At 34.2% G+C, this 19,938-nt stretch overlaps 2 protein-coding genes and 1 long non-coding RNA gene across 4 annotated transcripts; 1 reads left to right on the forward strand and 2 right to left on the reverse strand.

Moving 5' to 3' along the window:
• Window positions 1–7,036: 7,036 nt before the first annotated feature.
• Window positions 7,037–11,127, reverse strand: LOC149518146 (uncharacterized). 2 transcript variants are annotated; one of them, XR_016343819.1, is made up of 6 exons: window positions 10,841–11,127; window positions 10,662–10,743; window positions 10,090–10,160; window positions 9,144–9,233; window positions 8,222–8,275; window positions 7,037–7,376 (listed from the first exon to the last, which is right to left on the reverse strand). It is a non-coding gene; the product is annotated as an uncharacterized LOC149518146 (long non-coding RNA). The 2 variants fall into 2 exon arrangements; XR_016343820.1 differs by lacking the exon at window positions 7,037–7,376 and having other exon boundaries at window positions 7,394–8,275; window positions 10,841–11,125.
• Window positions 11,128–13,224: 2,097 nt separating this feature from the next.
• Window positions 13,225–16,982, forward strand: LOC111276998 (C2 calcium/lipid-binding plant phosphoribosyltransferase family protein). The gene has a single exon (XM_089763849.1). It carries the CDS (start codon window positions 13,656–13,658, stop codon window positions 16,626–16,628), a length of 2,973 nt encoding a protein of 990 aa, XP_089619975.1. The 5' UTR covers window positions 13,225–13,655; the 3' UTR covers window positions 16,629–16,982.
• A 544-nt stretch (window positions 16,983–17,526) lies between these two features.
• On the reverse strand, window positions 17,527–19,124 carry LOC111276999 (protein-S-isoprenylcysteine O-methyltransferase A-like). The gene has a single exon (XM_022863072.2). The coding sequence runs from the start codon at window positions 18,808–18,810 to the stop codon at window positions 18,244–18,246; it is 567 nt and encodes a 188-aa protein (XP_022718807.2). The 5' UTR covers window positions 18,811–19,124; the 3' UTR covers window positions 17,527–18,243.
• Window positions 19,125–19,938: the final 814 nt, after the last annotated feature.

The raw sequence follows: 19,938 nt of genomic DNA on the forward strand, positions 1-19,938 counted from the left end.
AATGCATGTATTTCATGCTAAAAAATTAGATTCACTTCCTTTTTTTAATGAAAAAACTTGTAATTCCCTCTCTTAATTATATATAATTTAAATATAATCTCTAGAACATGTTATTCAATTATATATCCAAATTCGATCTGATCTGAAATATATTTGATTCCTAAAATTAAACAAATCTAATCTAACTTGATTCGATTCATTAATATGTCTACTCACATTATTATGGAATACAAAAGTACAAATTAATTAATCTAATATATTAGTATTATGATAATGATTTATGGTAGGAACTATTTGGCTTATATAATTAAATGTTAAGAAAGAGAGAAAATGATGAAAAAGGAATACATGGAATCTAAAGAAGTCTATAATTTGATGCAAGACCTTCCAAAGATTGAGCTTGGGCGGTGGGAAGAAAAATGACATTATGATTTGTCATGTAATAGATTTATGTGACAAGCACATTTGTCTCTTAGTTTGTTTTCTCATCCAAGGGGTGGCTGAAGTTGGCCCCATTTTAATAAAGTTAACTTACATAATAGAGGGGATACATCATTTCATGCCTCCTTTCGAGCTATACAGAAATCACATAAAACTTATCTTCTTTTAAGCCAAGGACATGAATTATTAGCCAAAACCACATAATTTAATAATTTATATTACTTATGGAAATGGGGTGTCCCCTTGTGTAAGTCATGTTAGTCAATGAATTAATTTGTCAACAATTTTATTAAGGTTTATTTATGGTTTTTTCTTTCAAAGTTATGAAAGAAGGGTCGAAGCAAATAACTAGTTGGTAATATGTAAGTTTGGCCTAACAATTGTTATCCTAGTTAAAGAATGGTCAAAACATATAACCAGTTTATCAAGAGAATCATTTTCTAAATAAGAAAATAAAAGCTGTTCAACTTAATTTATACGGATCATCTTTAAAAATGATATCAGGAAGATTTGATATTTAAATTTTAATATATATATAACTATTCTTTTATCCCTAAGTTGAGACGTAAAAAAAAATATAAAAACTTAGTCTGTCAATTATTATGATAGCTAGCATTTGAGGTATAAATTCATTCTAGTTTCTTTCTTTTTTTGGATTTTATGTGATTTTTTTTTCTCTAGAATCTATTGGAAAATCAATACTGAGACAAATATAAAGTGCATTAATGGTTCTATTTAGGAGGAGTTAAAACCTATAGTTTTGGTCTTACAAATGCAAAGATTTGACTATGCATTTATATATACCTAGAGTGTAATATTGATGAAATAATGACAACAGACAAAAGAAACCGGACCGGATAACTAGGTAGTTTTCACCTTTATTTTACCTCATGTTATTCTATACTAAAGTGGAGAGTAATCAAACCTGTCTTAATTGAGACAGTATGTGAAAGGCTTCGGGCACACAAACAAAAGAAATCTATTCCATTCAGCTATATATATATATATATATATATAGATATATTTCCATTCAGCTTTTTCAATCATGTGGGTGAGAGAACAAAAGCAACAAATTAAGAGGCAGTCAATTCAACTCCTATATATGAAGTCGCCGTTTTTACCTACTCTTCATGTTCATATGGAGTACGGATCCAAGTAATAAAAAGACGAGTGGAAGCTGTCTTTTATTCATTATTTGCATAAAAATATGCTGAAAGTAAGAACAATTTGTCAAAAAAGTGAGAATGAAATAGGAAGTGCTTTTTGACTTGGAAAATATCACTTCAAAAGAAAAAAAAAAGTTGTAAAAGAGAAGAATTCACTTGAAAAACTTGTTAATTTGACTTATATATTTGGTTAGTAGCTCGAGATTAGATATGCAATGTTTTGTGGGCTAAGTAGCTAGTAGTAAAATATTGACCTTGTATTGTAATCAAATAGCCATTGGTCGAGTGAGATTCGATATTTCGATTTAATTACCATCATTACCATTATTATTAACTTTGGGAAGACATGGGATTTATACATTGCTTTATTTTTAACAATCTCCCTTCACACATTGACAATTTTTTAGCTAATTTTTTAAAAGTCCCTTGGTCATTTGGAGCTTTTGCAAGTTGCTTTGATAATGGATATGTAATTTGTAAGTTGAAACAAGAGCTAGAAGAAGAAGAAAGAACAGGAAAATTGATATCCATTAAGGAATCAATTTCAATTAATGAACTATGTTGTTTTTAGTACAAAACAACAAGGTATAAATATATATTTGGCCCTCCAATTATGCAAAATGAGTCATTTTGGCTTTTGCAATCAATTTGACCGGAATTTAATAGAAATTGATCATGTGTGCACTCGTGATTGATGGTTTCATTTGGCTTCACAATCCAGAGATTATATAGCCACATGGAAACTCACATGTCATACACCGTGGCAAAAAATTACCACACCATTCCAAATGATAACAAATGACACGTTTTAATTATTAAAAAAGAAAAACCAGATTTTCTCCCACTCAAGAAAAGCTTCTTCTGAAAAAAAAAAAAAAAAAAACCCTTTAAATCTCAATTCTTGACTGCGTCATTGAGGACAAAAAAAAATAGCAAAAGGATATCAAAAAATTAAGTTAATAAGAAGAAGCTTCATGGCGAATCGTCGGCAGTCAAATTTACATGCATCAAAAGTTCATGCCAATCTCATCAACTAGCTTGGGGAAGAAAGAAAACATGATTATTACAAGAAGAAAAAAGGAAAAGACAGATGTTTGCATATGTAGGGTTTCATGGTAAGTTCAATAGTAAAATACACTCAATTCGAAAGGAAAATACATTAATAGTTATGAATCATTTAAGTAGTCGGCCTGACAGCAAGCATGATTGAAAATTTCATTTCTTATCCAATATTTGATGGGACAATATATATTATCAATGTATTGAAAAGGGAAATGCTTATCATTGGACAAAAATCATTTCTCAAACAAATTGTTACGAGAAAGCTGTGCATAATTGTTGAAGATGATCTTACCATCTTTTTTATTGACTTTTTTTTTTTTTTTTGCCTTTGATATATACTGATTGCTCATGCAGCATATATAAAGCAAAATTATCTATATTCCTATCACCTATTCAAAGCAGCTCGATTGATTTGATCTCATTTTGGGTTTGAATTGCTTTTTCTTTTATCAGAGATAGAGTATACCATTTGTTAAAACCATGTAATTTTAAGGTGTGAACGATTTTAAGATGAAATTTTGTTCCTCGTTTGATTGAAAGCGACTTGACAATCGTCGTTTAGAGAATATACATTGAACATTTATACAAGTTTACACTTACATATCTAATCTCAAATTAACCTTTTAGTACCAATCTTACCCTATGTGAGTCATTACTATAACATTACATTGTTTGTACATGCGTCATAATGAACAAAGTTCAATATACTATTATGACTACTTTCATTTCACTCATATTCATAAACCCAAATTATGGATATAGTAATTTGTAGTGGAATGATTAAAAGAATTTAAAAGATATCTATAAATCAGAATATGGTAACTGATATTTTTAATGACCAAATTCGGTCCACAATCTTTTTTCATGAAAAGCAATGATTTTCTAAGAAAATGTGTAGGCATTTTCATGGACAATTACAACTGTTGACGAGTGAATTTGATGAAATCCAACCATTAAAAATGGAAAATTCTGGTAACAAAAGAACAATGGTAATGGAATGTTTTGAGCCCACCAAAACAAAGAAAGTGGATATTATTTTCAGTATTATGAAGTAAGAGCACTAGATATACTTGTTGATGATGATTGATACCCTTCAAAAAGCATGGTTGTGTTAAAAATTCAAATTTTGATCATACCGGATAAAAGAAAGGTCAATTTGAGAAAGTCATTTTGAATATGATATTGCTTCATAACCACTAGCGACATGACAGTTCTAATGTTTTTTTGAGGTCAGAAAATGGCCTTTCTCTCTATACATGATTTAATTTGACCAAATAATCTAAAGTTCTTCAAATAATGCATCTTTGCATCCTCTGTTCTTTCTATTTGGAATTCGAGAATGATCTATAGCATGTCGAGGTGAATTGAAAATTTAAAACGAGGTAAAGTTGAATTTATGAGTTAATGGAAGGGGTTGAGGAGCGGAAGAATACAATCCAAATTCAATGCTTTTCATTTGTTCTAGTTGTCCATTTGGAGGGGTGCATTTTTCAAGCCTGAAATATTTCTGACATTGTGTTTGGTAGGAGAGAAAAAGGAAAGAAGAAAAACAAGCGGAAGGAAAAATCACTTTCTTTTCATCATTTCCTTCGTTTGGTAAGAGAGAAATAGGAAAAGGGAAACAAAATATGTAGATTTGTACCTTTCTTTTTCCTCCAAATTCAATCCTTTCAAACCTTGGCAGAAAAACGCTCGTTACAATACTACTAAGAAAACAAAATCTGAAGCTTGGTTTTGAGCTGCATTCCACATCAACAGAAAATCAATCAGTTTAAAATCCAATCATTAGTTTCAAAAAACATTGAACTTCAAATCAAGTAATTCAGTATTATTGTAATTGGCTTCCAAGCTAGCCCAAGATGAAATTCCATTTTAGTAGCATATGACATATATTCAAGGTTAGGAGGAACTACAATAAAAGATTATCCTAGAAGAAAGAAACTTAAATGATGCTAATTTCATAACAGTTTGGAAATGAACCATATATTGCAAAACTGAAAGCACCAGATAACAGAATTTTTTGACCCTACTGCAATTTTAATTAGGAGATATGTCACTCAAATTTTCAGGCCAACAGAAAGGAGGGTAATTTAGCTATGTTTTGGTATTGATTTAAAATACAATTACTCATTATTCCAATCCTTTAATATGATATAGATCTTCAAAATAAGAGACGAGTTTATTCAATTTAAACTTTTAAGTAGTGTGCGTGCAAATAAGATATCTGATTCTCAAAATAAGAAATGATATCAGATTTAAAATACACCTTTGCCTCTGGTTGCCATCATGCCACATGTGTTGCAGCTGCCATTTTAAAAAACAATATGCTGCAATTTCTGGCCTGAGCTACAAAAATATCAAGTGTCATCATCCTGAAATCTCTGATATCTTATCCTTGTTCATTGTTATGTACTAAACAAATTTCCTTTGTGCTATTCTTATCTGTTCTCCATGCAAGATTAATTTTTCCTCTTTTGAAATTGTGTGGGAGCCTCTACTGGTTTTTGATACTGTGGGGTACTTAAGATTTTGTAGAGTTTAGTGCCCATAGTAGTTTCTAATTAAGGTTCCAGGTGTCATTTATAGTGAACCTTCAATAGACAAGAAGTTGCAGCCTTGCCTGATGTATCCACTTGAAAAGATCATATAGGACTAGAAGACTGCCAAAATCTCCTACACTTTAAGATAATGGTAGCAGGGTGGCATATATCTGTTTTATTATAAACTCACAAGTGCATATTCCGATGTTTATATTATTCTTCATACAATTATCAGACATAAAAGCTGCTTCCATATGGTGAGGTAGTGTTTCTGTCAGACACAAAATATAGCACTGTGACATTATTGCTTTGTGGAAAATACTGTAACATATATCCCCAAAGTTTAACATGTGTCTCCCTAAATCGGGAGCTTAAATTTCATACAGTTATCTTTAGAGGTGGCATCCAATAGTCAGTACCTGTAGCCCCATTCTCAAATGATGGCTTCCTTTCTAAAGAAATGTCTCCCTTTATTAACGGACATTATTGCAAACTAATAGAAAATTAATTATTCAACATTTTAGTTCATTTGAAACATTCCACAATTATTGCTACAACCTAACTGATACCAACATGCAGGTTGGTTACTCCCGTGGCTAGCTGCTGCCCATGATTCAAAATAATGTGCATAAAAAAAGGCTAATGGGTTCAATTATATGCCCAATTCAGAATACATCTAGTTAATGGAAATTCTGAGACTTCAATCTAAACAGAAAGATTTGGTGAGCATCTATATTTTATTCTGATCTTGCACCTGAGCCTGCAATATGGATTTTAAGAGTAATTTTCAAGCATAGACTCGTGTTAATTATGGGGGAAATTTGCTTTTTGGATTCAACATGAAAGTGGATCAAGCATTAGGCTCTCAGCCTTCTCCAGAATGTTAATTGTGCTTCTATTATGTTATATTATTGATAAATGGGACTGGTATCTGGCCATGCGAAGCTGATTGGATGCTTCAAAATTTTGAAATGCAGAGGCAGTGATGCAATTAACAGACTCGAAAAGGCTTGTCTTTGCTACAATCCTGAAATTATATGATGGTTTTGGATTTGAAAGAAATGTACAGATAGTGATGCAATTAACAGAGTTTATAACTGTTTTCTGACTCTGCAACAATAAGCCAACAAGTTTGGACTACGGAGAGATAAACTTAATTGGTAAAATTTTGTGAATATCATGGACTCTAATTTAGTGGTTCTTTGTTAATTTCTCAGCTTTGTATAAACTTGATTTTTTTCTTGCTCAAGACTATCAAGGATTAAATTTTGATTACTAAAATTAAACAATTAATATTCTACTAACAGATTACACAACCGCACAATGATTGGCAAACAAACTTGATGTCATTTACCATTAATCCATTTGCTATTAGATGAAGTGGAAATATCAGTAAAAAGATCTAACAATTTACATTAATTTATTAATCTGATATTTTCCATGATTATCATCAACTAGAAAACTGAATTGCAGACACAGGTGGGCATGCATGCTAGTTTAGTACACTATTGAAAAATCATTCATCAACATCAATCCCTTGTCAACAAGCAGATTGGAATCAATAAGAAAATGGTGGATCACATCCTTTTACCCTTTGCTGGTTTTTTATCATTTTTGTCTTCTTTTTTATAATTATCCTGAATATTCTAATGGAGTAGAAAATAAATATAGGAAAATCCATGCTGTTCTGACATGTGTTTTTCAGGCTTAGTGGTGTCCTGATAAATGCAACTACAGTTATGCTTTGTCATCTTAGTGTACTTGTCTGCCAAGTTCTAACTTACCTTTCTTTTTTTTTAATTTTCTTTTTTGGTCACATGTTGGGAGGAAATAAAACACTTGCTCAAATTCTTTGTTTTATTGTCAAACTCAAATTTTCGTATGAGTTGTGGATTAAACCGGTTTATTTAATAAACAATTTATCAAAATGAATTAATTGAATCGATTAAACCAAATTCAATTCATACTGATCAATTAAAACCGACTTATGCTCGCTCTAATCATAAGCTTCGTTCTCTAAGCCCAGGTTATTGTCAAATTTTCCTGCATCCCCTACGTCATGTTGTATTCGTCTGCTAAATTACGTTCTTTGCCAATTTTAGAAACCTTCTTTTTCTTTTCATCAGAATGTGATTCTTTTTTTTTTTCTTGCGTTTCTCTGGACCACCTGTCATGATAGCAAAGAAACCAAACCGTAATTACGTCAATAAATAAATAAAAGTTAAGAACGTACTAACAATAGAACAAGTTCAAGCTAAGACAACTTCATGAAGTTTGTTTCGGAAAACAAAAAGCCAGCCAAGCAGCAACATATGTAAGATGTTTCCAAGAATTTCGGTTACTTTGATCACTCCATATGAAAGACCAGGGTTTTTCAGAGGTTTAATTTTTTCTCTCTGGTAAAGAAATAGAAACACATGTTTGTAAAGGTTAAAAATGGTACATATCTTATAGCCAAGGCACCATAGGACATTGCAACTACTGTTGAGGTAGCATCACCAATTAACCAAAATTTTGAAGACAATTTTGAGGCTGTTTCGAATACAGTAAACAGGTTTATTCTACTTTGGACGCCAAACTAAACACATTCACAAAATTGGAGAAAATAAAAACGTTCTTGTAGGATTGGAAGATTAATCTTGTCTCCTATATGCATATTATAACCATGATATTGTGTGCCAAAATGAGTAAATACTTGAGGGCAACTATTGATTCTCCTTAAATGTAACATTTTTCAATCTGAGCAGTTATTCTTGAGACATAAAACTGATATTAAGAGATACAGCGAAGCCTCAGACATTTGAGATCCAGAATCATGATAGCAGGAGATCATTAACATAAGACAAAAGGAAGATACATAGGGGGTTTGTGGGTTGTACTGATTAAAGCAAACATAAGAAGTAGGCAGTGTCATAACACCCAAATTTGGAAGTATTTGCGTTGAAGTATTTGTGTGTATGTTTGTATAACAATTCGTTTGAAACATTAAGAGCAAATTAGAGATAAACATACTGGTCCATCAAAGAGTTTCTCCAATGCATCATAGTTGATGTTTGAGCTTAGTCTCTGCACAGAAGCCAAATTTTTTATCCACCAGTGGAGGGGAAAAAGATTAAGCAATACGGGTAATAGAATCCATATTAAGTATCTATTAATTTTGTAGTTTTACAAGTAACATGTACTACATGCATAGACACATGTATTAACTATAGAACCTGCACACGTGCATGCCTATGACAACATATGTGGATTCAAGATGCACCTTTACTTTTACTTATAGTCATAATGCGCAAACTCTAGGCCTGTCAAATGGATCCTAGGAAAATCAGCACTCCATGTTCAGGGTCATTTTGTTTTGACTCCAGAGCTGGTTATTGGGGCATAGCAAATTCATCTACTAACTTGTAAATCTCATTTAAAAGAGATAGTCTGGAACAGGAAGATCAGATTGACCTCAGTTTGACGTTTCTATTTCAATTAGGTAATGAGATAGAATGAAAAGCCAACTTTTAACATTTTTTCAATAAACAAATTCCCAGTATCCTAAGAATTTTGAATGCATATGATTTATAAATGTCAAGAAAGTAATCTATTAACAAATGATGATGTTTTCTGGCCAAAGAAAAAAACAAAACAAATGACAATTTGGTAGTATTTAGCTTCTCTTATGACTGCCTATTATTTCAAAATTACACAATAATTGGCAAAGTTTACAACCATCTTGAGAGAGACCATTATCAGTTTTACAATTTTACTTTCATCACCCCAAAATTACTTTACTTCAGATAACAAGATTCCAGTAGATGGATTATTACAACACTACATGGTTCCCATTTCCAAGGAAATGCAGTTTTTTGGTAACCAAAAATCTCAGAACTATGTTTCTTTATTCAGCCATGCAGTATCCCCTAGACCAAAAAAAACTATCTGATACCTTTATAGCCAGCATTCACCAGGTCGCTTCTTCGGTGGTCTGAGCAGGACATGTATTTTTGGCTTCAGCAGCTTGCTTTAGTTGCACCTCCTGTTAATACAACCAAACCAAATAAAAAGAGAGAAAAACAAGTCAAAATACAGGCAGAATTCATGAAGCAATATGTCCTAAAAAGATAAGTACCATAATCCAAAGACAATAATTGTTAGACAAAAAAAAGCATATTGTAGGCATACCAAGGCATAGAACTATGCTCATAATTATTTGCAAGTTTGTAGGCATGTACATCAGTAGTTCAGTGCAGACCTACATGTGTATGTTATAAACTGACACACAAACAGCTGAATCATCACGTTTTAAGTTTAGACAACAAAACATGTTCAAGTTCAGGTAACAGTGTTTCCATGTAATGACATTACAAGTTTAAGAAAGCAGAAATTCCTCACTGACATGCAAGATAAAGACATGCAGCCTGAACTAGCTCTGATCTGCGCCCCCTAGTGAAATTTCATTCAAGGGCAATCTTCACAATGCAGATTAAAATAGTTCAAAATTTTGAGAGGAAAAATGTAAAAAGAATGAAACTTAGGCAGAACAACGTCATCGCTATAATCATCAATACTTTAGTGCATCCTTCATACATTTCATATCATCAAAAGCTGCATCAACAAACAAAATTAAAACCAGAAACAAGACGTTTATAAGTCACGATGCAATAAGCACTTTAATGCCAACATATTATAAACAAGAAAACAAAATTGCAATTAGATATTCAAAAGTAAAATTTGAGCCAATGGAAGTGCAATAATAGATGTCAACAAGTTCTGAAATTAGAGCACATAGGAATAGAAAATAAAAGGTTAAGGAAATGTATCAATAATCCTTTATCTAAAGTAGGAAACATATATTTTCTTGCATAACATTCATGCAACTTAACAAAACATACCTTTATCCATTGTCCTCCTATGGGCATCTGAAATATCTTGAACAGACATTGCAAAATTTCCAGACAGTTTGCTTTGAAAACAAAGTGAAATTAGAAACAGAAACCAATAAAAATGTGAGCCAAAACATGAAAACAAAGAACAACAAACAAAACCAAGGGAAATAAAATGCCCTCGATTCAATACACTTCACATGTAGTCTATTAAAACACATCCAACAATGAGACTAACATGCCAATTTCTTCTTGTTTTTAATTACATATTCAGCCAGCCATACTCATACTTACGAAACTATAATTAACTAAGCAAGAAGTAACTTTCTATCTCAATGATAGATGCTCAACTAGCTTAAACTTAAATCGCAGCTATTCCACTAAATTTTAGCATAAAAAATTGAAACTTTTAATGAATTTAGCAACCTGGAGAAATTCTTGGATATTTATTCATAACATTACATAATTCCCAAAATTATATACATATGTGTATATATATATATATATATATATATATATATATACACACACACACACATATATATATGTATACAGTATATATATAAAGAAAGAATCATTACCAGGCCAGCTGAATCCTTAACAAATGGAGGATCAGACGCAAAATTGTATTCTTCCAACACCTTCCCGCAAAAAGTACAACACCTGCAAAATTAAATCAATAAAAAATAATGAATAAAGAAATTGAAAATTTATCCAGAAAAATTAAAATTGTTTAAGAGCAAGAAACAAGGTCAATTACAAAGGACCGTCGTCGACGCGTTCTCCAGTAACGTTTCTGGAATAATTATTACTGTAAACCATTCTCCTAAAACTATGAATTTAAAAAATAAAGAAATAACAAGCGTAAACTTTTTTTTCCTGTCCTTCCTTTTCTCAGCAACCAAAAAGAAAAACTATAAATTGTTGGAAATTTCAAATTTTAATATGAAATCAAGTTAACAATGGATAATGAAGAACAATTTAAATTAAAAGAGAATTTAATAATAATAATTAGAAGAAAAAAAAAATTAGAGGTTGAAGACTGAAGTGAGGGGAGAGTAAAGTGTGGGTAACGGTTAAGAGAGAAGTAAGGGTTTAGTGGGAGGGTAATTTTGAAAAATCAAAATTGAACTAGGGAAGTTTAAATATTTTTCAAAATTTTGGGGCGGTGAAAATTCAAACACTTGATTTTCTACCGTTTGACATGGAGGAGGAATTATCATTGACTAACATTATCAGTGACGTGGAGAAAACCAATTGGCTCATGGGCGGGCAAGGAGTGCTGCGGTTAAATCATGTAGTTGACCGGATCCATATCGTCTATAATTTTTTTTTTTTTACAATACAATAACTAATCAATTACAATAAAAAATTATATAAAGATCAACCGTGTCAGCAGTACATAATTTTTTTTTATAGGTATCATATTATATTAAATTATAATTAATTAATTATATTATAATAAATGACCACCAACTTTGGCAAAAGAAATTCATATTTTAATTGCTTATAACTGACAACTATAAAAAGAATTTAATGACTTAAAAATTTTTCATCTTTTTGAGGGGAGACGCTCCTGTTATGCTTCTTGGAAATTTTGGAGTTTCTGGAATAAGAGAATCATGAATTTTGTTGCTTTGCCAGAAATACGAGCCATGACTTCCCAGTTCCTTTGTGTTGCTTTTAAATCATGGGGTCTCAAATCTCAATTGTCAGGAATGGCACGAGGTCCTTGCCCGTTGATAAAGGCATCCACCGACCACTGGCTCCAAGTTGAGCTTTAGATTCAGATCATGTGGTCCACTATCCTGATTCCTTTTTCCAAAATCTATAAAAAGATAAGGCTCCTATAGTTCTATTCCATGATTATATCGGCTAGGCCTGAGGTTGAAGATGGAGTAACCTCTCCTGTTCTTAAACTTTTTGTTTTCAACCAAAAAAAATCCATGATGATATATATATATATATATATATATAGATATGTTTGATGGACATGTTATAATAATTAATCATTTCTGTCATGTATATCAAAACCAGTTGCGAGGGTAAAATTCAATCTGGTAAATTCCTCACCTCATTACATCTTTAATTCTTCATTGAACTCATCTTCTCGCTGTATAAAAGAAGGTTCTAATTAACGATCGATTCACTCAATCGGTAAGTTTATTAGTTGGTGTGATTTTAGATTTGATTCTTATCGACAACTTCTGTAATTGTTCTGGCATTAACCTCAAATGCACAATCAATAATATCTGTAAAAAATGGGATATTTACCAGAAGGAAAGTCTTCTGTAGATAACGACATCCTTCAACAATTCAAGCAGCCATATGTCCAGGCATCCACCATGAAACTTCATCATCAAATTACTCAAACATTTGAGTCAGTTACCGTACGTGGGATGCATTAAAATTTTCCACTGAGTGGGTATCATAAATCGTTGAAATCAGGAGCCTCTTTCCATCTTTTATTTTTAATCCCAAGTGACTGATGACAGATCGAATCCAAGGAAAAGCGCGGGAACAGAGCAACGTTCATTTCTGCAGTGTAGCAGATGCATGCCCACTTGTGTTTGTGTATATGCCTTTTTCCATTATAGATAAGAGAAACAGATCAAAGATATAGCTTATCTTAGCTACAAGCCAAATCAACTGAAATTTATGAGAATCTTGATTTGTATATTCTTGTTTTCAGATGTAAAAATCTTGGTTTCTGCATACAAAATTTAACCTCTTCATCAAACTAATTATACTAGACTTTACAATGTAAATCTATGATTAAACATGATAATTATGTAGTGTCAACTTCATTTTTTATCCCTTTCCTTTTTCATAAAGCTTAATAATCATGCATTAATTTCACCGCCTACTTTGGTTAATTTGTGCATGCAAAAGTCATAGATAAGTTGATGTTCACAGTTTTTTGTTTCTTTTTTTTTTTTCTATTTTCAAAAAAACTTGATGCTTATAAATGTTTTCACGCAAGAAAGAAAATCTGGAGCAAGCCCCACAAAAATTGTGACTTTGTACGACACAAACTCAGGCAAAGAGTAAAACTGAAAAAGATCCAAAAGCGAAAGGAGTTCCTTGTGGAAAAACTTTGATTTGTTCCCTATTCCCATACATTTATTATGACTCTTTCATAATTCCTTCCTTGATCCTTCTGTCAATCAAATTCACACAAAAAATGAACATTGCATTTTGGTAAATATTTACAAACTCAAGCCTCAGTACAAATTACCAGTAGTCTCAGCACCAGACAAGCTGGCTTATGCCTGATCCTGTCTCTATAATACATCCAAGCCAATTATGCACTCCAAGATCAAGCCACGTGTAATGTTGTCCTACATGTCATTGCTGACATGTCCACGCTCCACTCTCTTTCAAAGTCTTCTCCTTTTTAAACCCCCACCTGGCCCCCATTTCCTCCACTTTTACTCACATAACAAAAAAAAAAAAAAAGAAAAAAACTCAACGTCTCTTTCTGTTGAAAAACTCGCTTTCTATTGCTTTATTTGCACAATCTCTCCAAACCCAGATCGAAATTTCTTTGTATAGTTCAATTGTTTCACAGAAAAATGGCAGAGAATTCCAGTAGAAAGCTGATAGTTGAAATCTGCAACGCCAAAAACCTGATGCCAAAAGATGGGCAAGGAACAGCCAGTGCTTATGCTTTAGTTGATTTTGATGGTCAAAGAAGAAGAACCAAGACAAAGTTCAGAGATCTAAATCCTGTCTGGAATGAGAAGCTGGAATTTCTGGTTCATGATATAGAGTCAATGGCTGCGGAGATATTGGAGATCAATTTGTACAATGATAAGAAAACTGGGAAAAGAAGCACTTTTTTGGGTAAAGTGAAGTTGGCTGGCAGTGTTTTTGTGAAGGCTGGAGCTGAGAGTCTTATTTATTACCCGTTGGAGAAAAGGAGTGTTTTTTCCCAGATTAGAGGTGAGATTGGAGTTAAAGTTTTTTATGTAGATGAAGAAGCGCCTCCAACACCGGCCGAGGCTGCGGCGGAGCAGAAAGCAGAGACGGTAGAGGAGAAGCCACCAGAGAATCCAAAGCCAGAGGAGGATAAGAAAGAAGAAGAGGAAAAGCCTAAAGAAGAAGCACCCAAAGAAGAAGAGAAACCAAATCCACCGCCGGTAGAGAGTAGTAATCCTCAAGACTCAGCCGCGGCTGCCACTCCAGGGACAAATCCACCGCCGGCAGAGGTGGAGAACCCGCCACTAACACATAAGGAAGAGCCAGCAACAACGGTAGCAAAAGACAAGGCTGAAACAGGAAAAAGCATCGTCATCAACGAGCTAGAACTCCGATCACTTTCCGGTGACCATACCCGTATCGCATACGATCTTGTAGACCGTATGCCATTCTTATACGTCAGAGTTGTTAAAGCAAAACGAGCCAACAAAGAACCGGCCTGTCCCCTTCATGCCAAGCTAGTCATTGGTACTCACAGTATCAAAACCAAAAGCCAAATTGATAAAGATTGGGACCAGGTTTTCGCCTTCGACAAAGATGGATTGAATTCAAGTTCCTTAGAAGTTTCAGTTTGGACTGAAGAAGAGAAAAAAGAAGAAGGAAAAGAAGGGGCTTCTTCTTTGGTGGAGAATTGTTTGGGAACGGTGCCGTTTGATTTGCAAGAAGTGCCGAAAAGGGTTCCTCCGGATAGTCCTTTAGCTCCTCAATGGTACAGTCTTGAATCCGAGGAGTCCCCCGGAAATGATGTGATGGTTGCTGTTTGGTTCGGGACTCAGGCCGACGAAGCTTTCCAGGAAGCTTGGCAATCGGATTCGGGTGGGTTAATACCCGAAACCCGAGCTAAGGTTTACTTGTCTCCAAAGCTTTGGTATTTGAGACTAACGGTTATCCAAACCCAAGATTTGCAGCTTGGTTCGGGATCTGAAGCAAAGGTTCGGAGTCCTGAACTTTATGTTAAGGCTCAGCTTGGGGCTCAAGTTTTTAAAACCAGTAGGACTCAAGTTGGGTCAGCTTGGAATGAGGATTTGGTTTTTGTGGCGGCTGAGCCATTTGAGCCATTTTTGGTGGTCACGGTTGAAGATGTGAGTAATGGGCAGTCAGTGGGACAGGCTAGAATTCATGTGCCAAGCATTGAGAGAAGGACAGATGATAAAATGGAGCTAAAATCAAGATGGTTTAATTTGGTTGGTGGTGAAAACAAGCCTTATGCAGGGAGAATACATATGAAAGTATGTCTAGAAGGTGGGTATCACGTGCTTGATGAAGCTGCTCACGTTACTAGCGATGTTCGAGCCGCGGCTAAGCAGCTAGCTAAGGCTCCGATCGGGTTGCTCGAGGTTGGGATCCGTGGGGCCAGTAATTTGTTGCCTGTCAAGACCAAGGACGGTACACGTGGGACGACAGATGCTTATGTGGTAGTCAAGTATGGACCTAAGTGGGTTCGTACGCGTACGATTCTTGATCGATTTAATCCACGCTGGAATGAGCAATACACGTGGGACGTATATGATCCATGTACGGTCCTTACTATCGGTGTATTTGACAATGGAAGGTATAGGCATGATGAAACAGGAAAATCGGGTAAAGATATACGTGTTGGTAAAATACGTGTTCGGCTATCGACACTTGATACAAATAGGGTGTACCTGAATTCATACGCCCTCACCGTATTGTTACCAAATGGGGCCAAGAAGATGGGAGCAATTGAGATAGCCGTTAGATTTTCTTGCTCATCATGGCTAAGTTTAATCCAAGCTTATGGCAACCCAATGTTACCAAGAATGCACTACATTCGCCCATTGGGTCCAGCCCAGCAAGACATTCTGCGCCACACGGCCATGCGCATAGTGACGGCTAGGCTAGCCAGGTCAGAGCCACCTTTGGGACAAGAAGTGGTTCAGTTCATGTTGGATAGTGATACACACGTGTGGAGCATGAGGAGAAGCAAGGCAAATTGGTTCAGAGTTGTGGGGTGTTTGTCACATGCGGCAACTTTGGCACGTTGGTTAGATGGGATTCGCACTTGGACACACCCTCCAACAACCATTTTGGTTCACGTGTTGCTTGCAGCAGTCGTGCTATGTCCACATCTAGTGCTCCCCACCGTATTCATGTACGCCTTCTTGATCCTAGCGTTGAGATTTCGTTATCGCCCAAGGGTCCCACATAACGTGGACCCAAGACTCTCCTACGTGGATGCAGTGGGTCCTGATGAACTTGATGAAGAATTTGATGGATTTCCAACAACGAGATCACCGGATACCTTACGTATACGATACGATCGTCTACGGGCACTAGCGGGCCGGGCTCAAACACTGTTAGGAGATGTGGCAGCCCAAGGGGAGCGTTTGGAGGCCTTGTTTAATTGGAGGGACCCAAGAGCCACCGGCATTTTTGTGTTGTTTTGCCTATTTGCTTCATTGCTATTTTATGTGGTACCATTCAAGGTGTTTGTGCTAGGGTCAGGATTCTATTACATCCGCCACCCTAGATTCAGAGATGACATGCCGTCGGTTCCGGTCAACTTCTTCCGGCGACTACCGTCGCTTTCCGATCAAATTATGTAGACTCCCATCCGGACACTTGGTGAATTTAGCTACTAGGACATGTTGGATTTGGTCTATGATCTTTGTTTTATTGGATGGTTCTTTTGTTATGTATTGAAAAGGAATAAGCGGTGGTTTTAAAGTTGGTTAAAAGTTGGTCTTTGAACTCATTAAAGTGGAAGAAGTGACCGTTGATGTCTGCGGAGAATGATTTTTAAAGAAATTAAAATGAATACATTTGGGCAAGAAGGTGACCGTTGGCATTGCATTAATGAATAAACTTACGGGAGCGCTTGCATACATATATGGAAACATGTTTCAAAGTTTATAAGAGAAAAGTTGGCAATTTAAGTAAAATAGTACTATTCTTTTCATCTTTTTAGTCTTAAAATTTTGAAATTGGGACACCCTTTTCCCCCATTAGTTAAATTGCTCAAGAACATTTAGATGATATAAAACAGAATAATCAATTCAGAAATCAGAATACTGTATCAATCCGATGACTTAGTACTGATACCGGACAGTTCATCGCAGTAAACCAAGCAATAATGTCCGCGAATCATTCTGCACCATAACATGTCTCCTCTACCAGCATCCAAAACAAAGGGACAGATCAGAGTCAGCATAGCTAGCCGCAACAAAACCCCCCTTTGTAATTCCAAATAGCAGCTGCTCCTATACTAAAGCAGTAGAACCTGTTCCTATCTCATATGTTCCATAAAATTTTAGTTTCAAACAAGATAGTAAAGTCTCAGAGCCCCCATTAGCCACAGCTGCTCTGCATACTCATATGAATCTTATGCATGTGCATTCACTGAAGAACTATTTTGAAGGAAGACTCGCCTGGCTATCTTTTTTCAATTTGAGATCAGTAAATAAAGGGGAATATTTCTAATTTTAGCAATGTTAAAGCACCAACAGGATCAAAATAAGAAAATTAACATTATAATCTGGCAACAATAACAGCAAATAGGTTTGTATTATTCAAACCAACAGAATGAAATTAACATCATCAAAAAACATTTACTGTTATAAAGATATGAACGCAAAAGAAGATTGAATACATTTGCTTGCCTGTTTTGCAAGTATGTCGGGGATTAATAACTTGATAAAAGAACAAGGCTGCAACAATAGAAGTGCAGAACATCTTACTCCTACCAGTCACCAATCTTTTAGGGTTGAAAAGAATTTCTTTTTCCTCAATTAAAAAGCTTAGCGCAATCAGAATCCTCACTTCATGCGTTCTCCTCATAATCTGCCCAGACAAACCACCTCAAAGAAAAGCCCCCCCCCTAAGGGATCCACTTTGCAAAGAACCACCAAACCACAACAGCAAAACAAACATTGAAACAGGATTACATAGCATTATTTGAGTACCAACGAACCACACTAAAAAACCTTAATGATCCAGATGACGAACCAATCCACAAAGCACAATTGGTAACGAACTTATGATGCTCCTCATGGTAAACCAGATCTGATTAAATGTGTAAAAGACTAACTGTGGTCAGAATAGCCAATTTTCTAATAATTACTACCATTAAACCAATTCCAAGCCCCGAGTACTAACCCCCAAATCACACCAAAAAAGCTTATTTGAATCAAAGTCAGCCCTATAAACATAATCCAAGGATTTTCACTTCACAAATGGAATCCCAGAAGGAACTCTGCGAGCATACTCCTCATAATCTGCTCCAAAAAACTTCCTCAAAAGATACTCTTCATAAGGAATCCGCTTTGCAAAAAACCTCCAAACAACAACCGCAAAACCAATAGTCGATATGGGATTACACAGCATTATCTGAGTTCCAACTGACCAAATCAGAAAACCACAGTAACTCGGATGACGAACAAATCTATAAACTCCATTTGTAACCAACTTATGATCATCCTCATGATAAACCTTAATCAAATGTGTAAAAGATCGACCTGCTGTTACAATAGCCAATTTTCTTACAATTTCTCCAATAAAAACCATTGCAAGCCCCAGATTACTAACCCACAAATGTTCTTTTAATCCAGGGAAAAGAAGGACTTCGAAAAAGTATTCAACCAATGAAAAAACCATGGCTAGAACATATTCTTTACTTATAAGAAGTGACTCGAGACTGACATTTGATATCCCATGGATGGCAACGGCTAAAATGTATTCTGAGCTATGAAAAAAGAGAATTGCCAACAAAAATTGAGATAATGGGTTCATTTTTCTGAAACTAAAGCTGCTTCCTTGAATGTTAAAGTTTAGTCCTTTGAAAAACCTACCTTCTTCTCTTCCAATTTCGCTAAATAACCTTAGAACAAAAAAGTTGAGTTCTTTGAGTGTAAAGTAGCTTCCTTTGAGTTGGGTTTTGGGGTTTACCTGTTGGGTTTGTACCTCCGTGGATCTACTGCTCTGGCGAACGATGTTGCAGTCTTAGCAGAAGGTGCGGCTGAGGCATAGGAGCATTAGCATAGATGCCAGGGAAGAAAAGGGAAAAGGGATTGCGGATTTTAGTCTTTTTTAAGCTTTTTTTATTTTTATTTTTTATTTATTTCTATTTAAGCTCAACTTAGATAATAATATTTTATTTGAATTAAATTAAAATTAAAGTTTATCGAATTTTCTCAAATAAAAATTTTTCTTGAGGAAGTTGAGAAGGTAAAATACACGCGTTGTTAACTTTATGATGCATTGAATTTTTTGGCCTTTTGCCATGGGTCGTTTTTGCAAATGTGCCAAATTAAATGTAGAATTCGTGGTTGACAATGTAAAGTTGCTTGTGGCTGATGTAGTAGTTTTGAAAAAAATATTAATTCCAATTTTGAATTATAAATCCTAAATTAACTAATTAATTTTGGGAAAAAACCAATGGTAGAATGTAAAAGTTAACTAGTACAAATTAATGTAACTTAACCGGTTGCTATCATCACTGTATCAGGCAAGCAAAAGTTTTACGTAGAAATGTTCATGCCTCATATTAGATTAGATTTGGATCGAATTATAAATGATATTAATAATTTATATAGTTATTAAAATTTGATTTAATTTAAAATTTTAGATTTAAAAATTTTTTTAAGTTTAATCAAAATTAAAAAATTTTTTCAAATGCATTCATTAAATTTAATTTATATAACAAAAAATTTTAAAAATATGATTTGACTTAAATTTAATGAAATTATATTTCATTCACATATATATAATTTAAAATTTAAAATTATATATAATGCATAATTTTTATTTTTAATTATATATATAAATTAATTTTTATATAATTTACATATATATAAATAAAAAAATTTATATATATATACACGTGAATTTGAATTGAATTGGACCGAACTCGAATTTTAA

This window comes from Durio zibethinus, chromosome 7, assembly GCF_047325235.1.
Source record: "Durio zibethinus cultivar Kanyao isolate XHJ-2024 chromosome 7, ASM4732523v1, whole genome shotgun sequence".
NCBI classification, from domain to species: domain Eukaryota; kingdom Viridiplantae; phylum Streptophyta; class Magnoliopsida; order Malvales; family Malvaceae; genus Durio; species Durio zibethinus.